We start from the raw sequence: 12,648 nt of genomic DNA, 5'->3' as shown, positions 1-12,648 counted from the left end.
CTGAACACCACTGAAGCCCTCTGGCTCTGCAGGCCAGATTCAATGGCTGTAGGTTGCTGACCCCTGCCCTAGCAGACTTGTACAGAGGATATGCACCATTATTTATGAGGTGCAGACTTATGCATTTGGAGGCCTGGATAGTAGGCAAGCACACAAGCAACACTTTTGATTAAGGCTACCACGCAAGTTGTGTGTAATGGAAGATGACAGATAGAACCTATTACCAGCAAAAAGAGATCAGCAAATCAGGAAGCAGAAGCAAATCAAACAGTCAAAGGTGCTTGTAAGAGCTATGAGAGAGTAATTTTGAAGGATGAAGCAATCAGGAGAGTTCACAAATTCAACCACAGAATGGCCTGTACAAGAAAGATCACTCATTAATGGAGTAGTAAAAAGGAGAATGAGAGTTGCGATGATGAAATCAAGGGCATGCCCTACATGTGGGAGAGATGAAAGAATGAGTAAGTCTAACAGACAAGGATGAAGAGGTAGTTGAAGTTAAGAAGGTCAAGGGGGACATCAACATGCACAGTGAAGTTATAAGTGAAGATGAAATCAGAGCAGAAGAAACCAGTAGGGGAGAGGAAGTCATAGGGATAAGATGTTTGAAGTAAGGGAGGAGCTTGGAGGGGGAAATGGAGAACTTGAAATGAAGTCTCGTCTGACAGCAGAAGTGCCTCAGCTCAAGTGACCCAGTTCTTCAAGGAAATTATTATTCCGGACCAATAGTGAGGTAGCTTCTTCAGGTGTGAAGAAGACAAACAGTTATGCCAGTTTTTAGTAAAAATAGATGTGTAAGAGAGAAAGAGAGAAAATTTCAAGGACACTTGTGGCAACTCTAAATATTTCTTTTAGGTAAAGATTCAACCACAAATATGGATATATAAAAATCTCTATCAGAATCACTTTCTTAAGTCTGAATGTAAAAGCTAACCCTTGCCTTTACATAGACCACCATGTGCAAATGCATCTGTCAAGGGAATTAAATTTAATGAACTTGATTAAACTCTCATGCTATAAGAATTTAGTTCTCAAACTGGTAAGGAGAAAGTGATATGTTCTTTCCTTGCTTTTTATTTCCCACTACTCTCCCATTTCCATTTCCTAAAAAAACACATAGAGGTGGTTGGCTGTGTTAGACTGAAGTCAGGCAAAAGGCAGGGCAGGGTGGTACCTTAGGGACTGGTTCAGAGAGGCATGAGTTTTTGTAGGCAACAAAACCAGAAACTGAAGCTATTTTGTCAGATACTATAACATATAGCATATATAACATACAGCATCCGATTGCCTACAAGCTGGTTGCCTACAAAAGCTTGTGCCTCTCTCAACAGGGTAGTCTCTAAGGTGCTACCCTGCCCTACCTTCTGCCTTTCCTCAATAATATTAAGTTTCCCTTAAAAATTCTTTCAAATCTTAGGGCAAAATACATTGTTTGAAACTGTTATTGCTTACTGTTCCAGCTTAGTGACTGCCTCATCCAAAGTGCTAAATACAAGACTGAAATTAAATTTATATGATACTAAATATAAACCAAATAACCAAGGAGGAAAAATCATTAATTATAAAATGCATAAAATCTATAATAATTATACCCTTGAAACACATAAAAAAATACATTAAATATTTAAATAAAAATGCAATGCTGCTACATCTGAGTTCAACACAGTTGAACCATAAGCTGGACACTGTATCCAATAAGCTGTGAACAGACTTTGGCTATCATCCATAGAAGTGTACAGGTGTACAGCCATAGGAGGGCTCCACCAACATTCCCTGGATGCAAATTAAATATAATTTAAACACCTGAAGGAAAGAATATATAAAATGCCTCAGCTATAAATTTTAAACAAGTCACATTTCCTACAAGACCAAGATCTAGAAGCATGAAAAATTGAATGAGAAATCTGTCTAAAATTACTGTGTTTATTTTTTCCAATAAATAGGTGTAGATTAAATAAAAGAGCAAAGACTTTCCTACAATTTATCTATATTTTTCCCCCATCAATAGGTCACCTAGTGGAAGGACTTATTTCTATGAGATGTTAGCGGTTAGATAGGTACAAAACCACAAATTATACTTAATACTAAGGGTAATTGGCCAAGTGATCTTTTTCCAGTCCAGTATTTTCCAATCTAGTATATACTGAAATAGTAATGTTCTCTATAACCCTAGATTGAAGATGTTATCATGATTATCCCCACCTATTTTCTGTTTTTCTCTGGGTTTATTTTTTACTAAGAACAATTGCATGAGATCAAGTAACTTTGTTCCTTTTGAGTTCATCTGCTCCTGCTGCTTGTTCACCACCTGAAATCATAATCCTCTGTTTGTGACATACTAATCATCTTCACAGTAACTAATTATGATGTCACAAACAGAGGATTATGATTTCAGGTGGTGAACAAGCAGCAGGAGCAGATGTATTCCTAAGGAACAAAGATCCTAATTTCATGCACAACTCCCTAGTAATAAAAGACTAGGGAAGAAAAACAACAGTAAATATTTTACACGTAGGATAAACTGTTTCCAAAAATAAAGTTTTCCACAAGCAGTTCCTTAATTTTCACTTAAATAATTCCTACAAGATGCTTCAGTTTAACCTCTCAATGTAAAACTGTAAAATGCTTTCTCTGGGGCAAAAATGGTTTGTAGCCTTTTTAGGCTTCTCTCTAATATATAACGGCCTACTTATTTTCTTAACATTAAAATTCAAGTCTTAGCTCCCTGTTTTCCATAGAGGACATTATGCAGTACCAGAGATCTGATAGGTTTGTGATATTATAGGAACACTGATAAAAACTGGGTGAAAGGAAATGTACTTTTTGTTTCACATACGTTTCCATCAATGCTTCTTTTGCTTAAGTTCTTGAGAAACACTTGATAGAAAATATGGTTTTAAGATTCAGCATCTTCTTTTCAGTCACAGCTTTGTGAATCTCACAGGCCACATACAGGCATTAATTTTCTCATGGGAGAGTCGCTGCTCTCCCAGGCAAAATCACAAGTGTACAGATGTTCAGAATTTTTTCCCAGAATAAAAATGCCTGCTCCAAAAGAAAAATAACCTGCAAACAACCAGGGTTAATTCACTCCTGGGAGAGTTTCTCTTGGGAGAGTGAATGTCTGTTCACATTCTCTTCCAAGATAAACCACAGCACAGTCCTCCATCCTCCCATGGTGCTTTCCTTTCCCCCTGGCCAAGGGAGACTGCATATCACCAGCATCTCAAGGCGCTTTGCTTCCCCCAACAAGGAGACAGCTTGTTACTCACTGGACTCTAATGCTGCAGCCAAGCAGGGAGCAGAACAAGCCCCCTTAAATTACCATATTGTGCTGCACGGAGACATACTGATACTTAGCAGTCTGTGTCAGCTAATCAGGGCTGTCCTGTGTACTGGTGCCATCCATCTCCAGGCAGACTAAGGGAGCCTGCAGAACATGCTGAGATGTGCACAAAGGGCCCCCCTACTTGCACAGTGCCAGCACTGCAAACTCTCTGCTCTTTGGCGGCTGGACATCTGAATACTTATCTAGGCATCTCCAGGTAAGTTTTTCTACCAAGAGAACAAAACCTGGAGAATTTTCACAGATCTTTTGAATGTGTGTATGCAGCCACAATTCCAACCTGATGTTTTAAAGAATGCTGCAGAAAGATGAGGGGACAACATATTTGACACCCCTGATATTTCTTAGCTACAAGCAGGAAAAAAAGCTTTTCTATAACTTTCACAAGAAAGCAAAATAGAGCACAAGTGCAACAAGTTACTTTTTGCTACTAATATTGTCAAGTACAGGAAAGAAGGGTTGGAGGGTTCACCAACTGGGGGAAGTAGAGCTAAGAAGCTTGTCATAACAATGGCTATTAAAGTAAATGACAGTTGAAAGAAGCAGAGGTCAGCTTTTGGGAATTTGTCCTGAGGGATACAGGAGGTGCAATAAGTTCGTATGTTAGAGAAAACCAAGTAGGAAGTATTTTCCAGAGAAAACACAAGGGGACTGGAGAAACACTGGAAGCTGTTGATCCTTTTAAAGTACTTCTGGAGAAGGCAGGGTAGTATAGCATCTTATAGACTAACTTATTCAGAGAGGTATGAGTTTTCATAGGCTACAGACTACTTTACCAGATGCTATGAATGGACTTGCAGAGAGCAGGGGTACTAAACAGAAAGCAATAAGGTAATTTAATACAAAGGGTAGGGCAAGGGGGAGGAAAGGATAGAAGGTACTGCTGAAATAGGCAAAATGTGTTGAAGAAATGAAAGGGAATAAACAAACCAGTTCACAGATTCAGAGAAGTTTAGGGCTGTAAACTCATTGAAGGGCATAGAAATTACAAAAGCTAGTCTAAGCAAAGAGATAAGAATCCAGAGTCTCTGTTGAGACCATACTTAATGCAATCCAATCTGTGAATGATTTCCAGTCCCAGTTTTGAGCTCAAGTTGATTTTTAAAGTTTTTTTGTTCAAGGACAGCTACTCTGAAGTCAGTGATTACTGGGGCTGTGCCTCTGGAACTGGGAAACACTAACTTTGTCTACTTCCAGAGACATGTCCTGGAGACTGCTGGTGTTACATCTCTGGAAGTGAGGAACACATTGCCATTTGTCCTGCAAGACCAATGATACTTCCAGGGTCTCAGGCTTACCTCATGTCATGCCTGACCAACCTGCTACCTTCTATGATCAGATGACTGGCTTTGTGGATGCAGGAAGAACAGTGGATGTGATATATCTTGAGTTTAGCAATGCTTTTCATATGGTCTTCCACAACATTCTTGCAAGCAAGGTTGCAGGAATGGACTGTAAGGTGGATAGAAAATTGGCTGGATCATTGGGCTCAAAGGGTAGTAATCAATGGCTCAATGTCTGATTGGCAGCCAGTATCAAGAGGAGTGCCCCAGGGGCCAATCCTGGGGCTGGTTTTGTTCAATACATTCATCAGTGACCTGGAAGATGGGATGGAGTGTACCCTCAACAAGTTTTCACATGACACCAACCTGAAGGGAGTAATAGATATGCTGGAGGCTAGGATTCAGAGAGCCTTGGACAAATTGGCAGATTGGACCAAAGAAATGTCATGAGGTTCAATAAGGACAAGTGAAAAGTCCTGCACTTAGGATGGAACAGTTCCATGTACTGGTACAGACTGGGGACTGACTGGCTAAGTAGCAGCTCTGCAGAAAAGGACTGGGGGGTTACAATGGACAGTAAGCTAAATGTGAGCCAACAGTGTGCCCTAGTTGTGAAGGGGGCTAATGGAATACTGGGCTGCATTAGTAGGAGTGTTGCCAGCAGATCAAGGGAAGTGAATCTTCCCCTCTATTCAGCACTGGTGAGGCCACATCTAGAGTACTGTGTCCAATTTTGGGGTCCCTGCTACAGAAACAGATGTGGCCAAATTGGAGAGTCCAGCAGAGGGCAACCAAAATGGTTAGGGGACTGGGGCACGTGAGTTAAGAGGAGAGGCTAAGGGAACTGGGCTTATTTAGTCTGAAGAAAAAAAGACTGAAGGGGGGATTTAATAGCCTTCAACTATCTGAAGGGTGATTACAGAGAGGATAGAGCTAGACTGTTCCCAGTGGTGGTGGATGACAGAATAAGGAGCAATGGTCTCAAGTTGCAGCAAGGGAAGTTTAGGTTAGATATTAGGAAAAAACTCTCATTAGGAGGGTAGTAAAGCACTGGAACAGGCTACGCAGAGACGCTGTGGACCCTCCATTCTTGGAGATTTTTAAGACCTGGCTAGACAAAGCCTTGGCTGGGATGACCTAGTTGGGGATAGTTCTGCTTTCTTTGAGCAGGGGGTTGTACTAGATGACCTCCTGAGGTCCCTTCCAACCCTAATTTTCTATGATTCTCAGTAGCATAGTGACAGGAAGGGCTTGTGGGGGGAGGGGGACAGCACTGGCTGGGCCATCCAGGAATACTCGGCGCCCCAGGAGCACTTCCGGTTTCATACTGGCACTTCCAGTTTTGCCACCCACACTTCCGGGCTTGGCAATCGGCAACTGGGGGATTCCTCCCCCCTCTGCCCCACACTCAACAATCGGCTGCAGGGGGGAGAAGGGAGTACAAATGGATGCTAGAGACCCACGCTATGCCACTGATTATTCTAATAGGCAACATGTGCTTTACCAAAAGAAGCAGATCAGCTGTGTTGGGACACATCCTAACATGAACAATGAAGTGCTAATACATACCTACTAGCTATTCTTAGGTTAGAAACAGACATCACCAAATGAAGCAGATCAGCTCTGCTGGGATGTGTCTTGGCCTTGTTGCTGTCCTACCACACTAAGAAGTTCCTGCCTGCTCACCCTGGCTATCTCCTGGGATGGCGTACTTCCTGGACACTCTGGGAATTTTTACACGTGCTCTGGGAGACACTTTAATTAGCAAGCCGTGCTAATTAAAAGCTCCCAATCATTACATATATCAGTGTCCCCGCACTGAAAAAATGGTGGTGGGACCACCTCGTTTGACGAGCTTTACTTCAAACTGCCCTGCTGCCATTTTTCAGAGCGGGGACACTGATACATGTGACGCTAGAGCAGGAGTGGGCAAAATGTGGCCTGTGGGTCAGATGCAGCCCACCAGGCCATTCTATCCAGCCCGTGGGGCCCCTAAAAAATTTAGAAAATTAATCTTTATCTGCCTCTTCCTGCCTGTCATGCAGCCCTCAATGGCTTGCCAAAACTCAGTAAGCGGCCCTCCACCTGAAATAATTGCCCACCCCTGAGCTAGAGTCTGCTGGAGAAAGTTAAATCCAGCAGACTTGATTAATCAAGTCAGTTCTGACATGCTGGATTTCTAGTGCATCGGAGCAGGCTCCCTGCACGTGTATATGAGCCCTTAATGTTTCCAGGAGGACCAACTTTATGTCACAGTTGGCCATGACTCTGGAATCTGTTTTTTGTACGTTCTGCCTTCCAAAAGCAAGATGCATGTCTTATTTGGCGGCATGTGGTACACAAAAAAATATGCTACTAGTTATTTTAAATGGCACGGTCATTTCTAGATAAAAGCCAAGATCCCTCTTTACATCTATCATCTACACCCAAGGCTTTATAGCAGGGATAGGCAACCCCTGGCATGAATGCCAGTGTGGCATGCAAAGGCATTTTGCTTGGATCATGTGCCTCTGGCTGGAGGGTGGGGAAGTGGCCAGATCTGCACTGCCACAACAAGGATTGGACCCCTCATGGTTCCCATGCCATCTGCCCCTGCCCACCAACATCTTATGAGTCAAGGTTGCAAGTGTTTTGGGCACTCTGCCCAAAACCACTGCCTGCCCCTGTTTTATAGAATGAGAATGGAATACAAAGAGAAAGCAGTGAAGAAGGGATATTTTTAACTGTAATGAGTAGACAGTTCTCTTATACAAGCTTTGATAAAGAAGGGTTAAACTCTGTACTTCAAAGGGAAGGAAGGCTCAAGATGGAGATCGCCTTTTACCAGTGGCCTGATAGGTTTTTTTTTTCCCCTCATAGCATTTCAGACTGTAGCTTTCCTCTTGAGAGTGGAGATGGTCCACATTAGTGAATGGATTATTATCATTCACACTATGGAGATCTCTGGTCAGCAGCATATATGGATACCAGCGTTGCTGAGGCTGCTAGAACTACTTATGTAATTTATAACTTTGTCTCAGTTGACCTTCCTCATGATAAAGAATAAAAAAAGGCATGCGAGGGATAGCATGAAAGAGATTGATAGCACTAGTCCAGAAGAAATGCATCTATCTGAGAGAGAACTACTGTCCCTAGACACTGACAGTACACATGGTTTTTGGTGGAAACAATATTTGTTTGGAAGGAGAGAGAACCTGTGAAAAACAGGCATACAAGGGCTTTAAAGAACACTAATGTTGATCTTCAGACCTGAAGAGAATCTGGTTTCCTATGTGCCTAAAAGTTTTCTTGTTTCCAAAGATAAAGGCTAAGTATGCACTCCTCTCTGATTCCTGATATATGATATCACATAAGATCATGATATAATCTAAAACAGCCTATACTATATGAGGCTTTAAGGATAGGTGAGGAAAGATTGCAGTCTCACTATCCTGCCTTGAGCTCCAGCATGTTGATGTGGAGTCTGTGGCTTGGAAGTGTTGGCAATAATCATAACACTACAATGGAAGGTGCTGATGGCAGCTGCGTTGGCAGGCATGTTAAGGGAGTAAACAGGTCTCACACCAGCAAAATTGTTCAAATACTCCAGGACAGACAGTTAGGCTCCTCTGAAGGCTGAATACATCCAGGACTTACTGACCCCCCACCACTCCGAGCTGCAAGGGTCTTGTGTTCAAATAAGCAAAGTTTCTATCAGGCCTAGTAATTTTAAGAAAAAACTGTGTTATCTGTGCCAGATGCTTCTTAAGTGCTAATCAGGGAGCCTGTAAAAATCTCTCTTCTGAAAGGGCTATGGTCCGAGTCAGATCAAGGAACGCCCCAGTGAAGGTGATCCTTTGTACTAACTGTAATATGACTTTTTTTCCCAGTTGAATAACAATCCCAATGACTGTAGGAGGCTGAGAGAAATCCTGCTGAGAGTGGCCCTTTGGAACCGGTCATCCAGGTATGGGTAGACAAAACATACGTATAATGGACACATCAGTGTGTGTGTCCATTATAACTACGATAGACAGAAAGTATAAAAACAACGTAGCTGTACACTTTCTAAATTTCTGTTTTCTTGTTTTTGTCATTTTCATCTTCGTATTTTTTACTCATTTCTTTTTCCATTTTCAGTTCTTTCCCAACTTCTCATTTTCTTTGTTTCTTTATGGTTTTGTATCCTATTTTATTTTCTGGGTGCCTTCCTATAGTTTCCTTGATCTCCTCCAATCTTCATTTAGCTTTTCCATTTTTATTTCTTTCTCTAGGCCTAACTGTCTCTTCTCATTCCCTTCTGGCCCCACAAACTAATCATTTTCTTCAAGCAGCCTTCTTCCCTTCAAAAAACCTTCCAACTTCCCCTGTTTCCCCAAGATTTCACCCCAATCCCCACACCTCACCCTCTTTTCCCCATGAAAAGCCACAGGTCATGCAATACAATTTTTTTTCCAAGTGTGGTCAGACCTCAACTATCACTGCTATCCTCTTTTCTGAAACACTGCTTTTCCAGAGGAGGGAAGAAAAGCTCCTGAGCCCCCTTCCCTCTATTTCAAATCCAAAACCTATTGATTATACCCGCAAAATGAAGAAGAAATTCAGAGTCCAAGTAACTGCCACAATAAGGCCCCAGAAAAATTAAAATACTGTCAGGCTGTGCTAGCTCTTCTTAATATTCCTCTGTAGGTTCTCGTCTTCCACTTTTGACATATCACTGTGTAAAGCAACCAACTGCCCTGAATTTTCCTGGACAGTGTCAGGTTTCAGGTCTGTGTCCCAGTGCCCCTGAAATTACATTTTTGTCCCAGATGCACTATTCTTTGCAACACAACTAATTAGATTGCCTACAGTACTACACTAAATCCACTACACTGACCAAAAATGTAAGTGGTATAGACACTTCTGGTTCCAGGTGCCTATCATGCACCTAAGATCTGCTGACCTGCCACAATTTTAGCCAAAATTGATTTTGTACCCAAAAGTTGGTTGCTTTGTCTCTATGTGAGATCCCCTCCCCCCGACACTGATCTGGAACAGGGACATCAAACTCATCTGCCCTATGGCCTGAACCAGTGCATACAGGACCTGCCTCTGGGCTGCTATCCAGAGCAAGTGTCACATGTGGTACAGCCCGGGACCCAGCCCCAGTGAGCACCAAGTTCTGCAGTCCAGGACTGGAACCTGGTTCCAGTGAAGTGTAGGCAGCATAGCCCAGTGCCCAGCCCCAGTGAGTACCACAGGCAGCACAGCCTGGGATTCACACCCACCCCAGTAGTGCTGCAAGCAGCACAGACTGGGACCCAACCCGAGTGAGTGCCACATGTGTGCAGGGTTGATTTGGAAAGGTGCATGGGTCAATGAGGCAGCACTGGGGCTCTGGTTGCCAGACCTAGCCTTCAGTCTGTATGTTTAACATCCCTGATATGGAAGAACATGCTGAGTGCCACTGAGCAGAGGCGCAAAGGTATCTGAAGTGTATCGGCACCAGGAAAAAAAACAAATCTTTTCTTACTTAGCTTTAAAACATGCAAGTGACAAAGCCTAAAGTTTACTTCATTCTGTTAACATGTGATAACAACACCAACTTTCCCTTTACTAGGATTTTATCTCATTTTAATTGCCATGTGTTAGGTAATTCAAGTTTAAAACATCTCTTTTTTCTTAGTGAAGACTATCCCTGACTCAAACTATAATTAACTGTCCTCTACCTGGTTTCACTAGTCAAACCAAAACTATTCTGCTTTTGCTATAGTGTCATATCTACCACCCTACAAACAAGAGTAAACCTAACTGTTGGTGATAATTACTATGCTAAATATGCTTAGTTCATGACAACTCAACAAAGTGTTTTGCTGGCTTCAAATAATAAAATTCTTAAAAGGAAAATGCAGAAGGGTAAATATAAATTAATATAAAGATGCATACTTACTGTTACTCGTTGGTTCAGGATACCCAGTAGTTTGACCGTTCCAGCCCTTATTTTCCCCTGGCTGGAAAAAGAAGAAGAAATAAAGGACAAAACATATATTTAAAAAAATACACACACACACGTTAATTTTGCTCACAGGATATTTAACAAGTGACTGTGGGGACGCAGTCAGGAAGGCTAACCAACCTTGTCATGCATCCACAGATGCATTACAAGCAGGTCCAAGGAGGTGATCCTCCCACTCTATGCAACATTGGTCAGGCTGTAGTTGGAGTACTGTGTCCAGTTCTGGGCACCGCACTTCAGGAGAGATGTGGACAACATGGAGAGGGTCCCAAGGAGGGCCACTTGCATGATCAGGGGGCAGCAGGGCAGGCCCTACGAGGAGAGGCTACGGGACCTGAACCTGTTCAGCCTCCACAAGATAGAGGGGAAGGTTGAGAGGGGATCTGGTGGCTGTCTACAAACTGGCCAAGGGAGACCAGCAGGCAATGGGAGAGTCCCTGTTCCCTCGAGCACTACTGGGAGTAACAAGGAATAATGGCCATAAGCTGACAGAGAGTAGATTCAGGCTAGATATCAGGAGGCGCTACTTCACTGTCAGGGCGGCTAGGATCTGGAACTAACTTCCAAGGGAAGTGGTGCTCGCTCCTACCCTGGGGGATCTTCAAAAGGAGGCTGGATGAACACCTTGCCAGGGTCATTTGACCCCAGCATTCTTTCCTGCCCATGGCAGGGGGTCGGACTTGATGATCTGCTCAGGTCCCTTCTAACCCTACCAACTATGAAACTGTGACTGCTGGGATTCACAGGCACATGGACACAGGTTCTACCATCCTGCCTATTCAACTTTGCTAAACCACTTTCATTTTGACCTAAGATAGGTTCTTCCAGTACTAAATCTTCCCATAAACATTACCAGCTCCTGACCAAAACTAATGATAGTGATGTGAGCAACATTTCCTCAGGTACTTGGCTCAGATAGGGAGTTGCTTAAATTTCTGGTTATCTACAAATATAAACCAAAATGTCCCAAGATACAATCTCTGGGGTGCTGCAGTGCAGTGTCTTAGTGGCACAATCTAGTCCTCAATATAAAAAATGACACAGTGGAATAGACCAGACTAGCCTGATACCTTGTCTATAGATAAAGGTACAATATTGTCATGGGGCACCTATAATAATTGAATGCCATATATTGTGTAATTTGGTATATAATTATAATTACATGCTGTAATTATGTAATATTATCCCAGATAGGAATCAGTGTATACCCTGGGACAGGAGCAGTGATGACCCTTACAGTCTGCATTACCATAGCTAATACATCTAAGCAGCTATATTGAGAAGTTTAATGGGTCCAATACTGGTGATCTAACATTTTATTCCTATGCCAAAATAGAAATAAATGCTGTCATGACCCAAAGGGTATGACTGTGTGCGTGCTTCGGCACTGCCGAATTATTTCCTGCCTCATGAAGCTTTCTTTGCACAGTGCAATTCTCAGCTGCAGAGAGAAAACCCCGGTGCAAAGGAGTTCCCGCCGCTCGCATGCAAATTTGTGTCCCATTATTGGCTATTTCTAAATTATTCCCACGTGGCGGCTAGCGATTGGCTTGCTAGCCGTATAAGAGGCTTGAGCAGTTTCCGCCCAAGTCTGAGATCTCCGAGAATCTCAGGAGGATCCTGAGAACCCCGATTCCGAGAATTCAGGGAGAAATCCAAGAGAATTCCAGCAAGGAGTCCACGATTACCTCGTGGACTTCTATGTAAATCTCAGATTGAATGGTGGTTTGATCAGCCATCAAGAGCCTCTCCCAATTGCCACACGATCCCTCCACGTACCCTACCCTGCGCGCTCGTGGAGAGTCACCTTTCGGACTCTCATTTCGGTCGTTCCACGGAGCCTAGCAAACTCCGTGACTGGTATCCAGAGCTCTGTTCGTGTTTGTTTTGTGGAGCCTAGCAAACTCCACGTGTGTCTTTTTGTAACTGCAACTCAAGAAAGTTTTCCTGCCTGCACCGCGACCACCTACGGTGTAAGTAAAATAATCTTTAATCAACCTCTACGCGTCAGTGCCTAATTCTAGTTCGCCGTGCCGGCCTTT

The 12,648-nt window shown here is 42.9% G+C and overlaps 1 protein-coding gene across 3 annotated transcripts in view; it reads right to left on the bottom strand.

The window, feature by feature from the left end:
* Positions 1 to 12,648, bottom strand: part of STAU2 (staufen double-stranded RNA binding protein 2) — a 312,705-nt gene that overhangs the window by 130,810 nt on the left and 169,247 nt on the right. For all 3 annotated transcript variants that reach the window (XM_025200181.1, XM_025200187.1, XM_025200170.1), the window contains exon 12: positions 10,541 to 10,601. In XM_025200181.1, coding sequence (XP_025055966.1) covers positions 10,541 to 10,601 — 61 coding nt within the window. The remainder of the gene's footprint in view (positions 1 to 10,540; positions 10,602 to 12,648) is intronic.

The sequence above is a fragment of the Alligator sinensis genome, unplaced genomic scaffold (genome assembly GCF_000455745.1).
Source record: "Alligator sinensis unplaced genomic scaffold, ASM45574v1 scaffold71_1, whole genome shotgun sequence".
Lineage (NCBI taxonomy): Eukaryota > Metazoa > Chordata > Crocodylia > Alligatoridae > Alligator > Alligator sinensis.
This window is presented reverse-complemented; position numbering and strand designations above follow the sequence as displayed.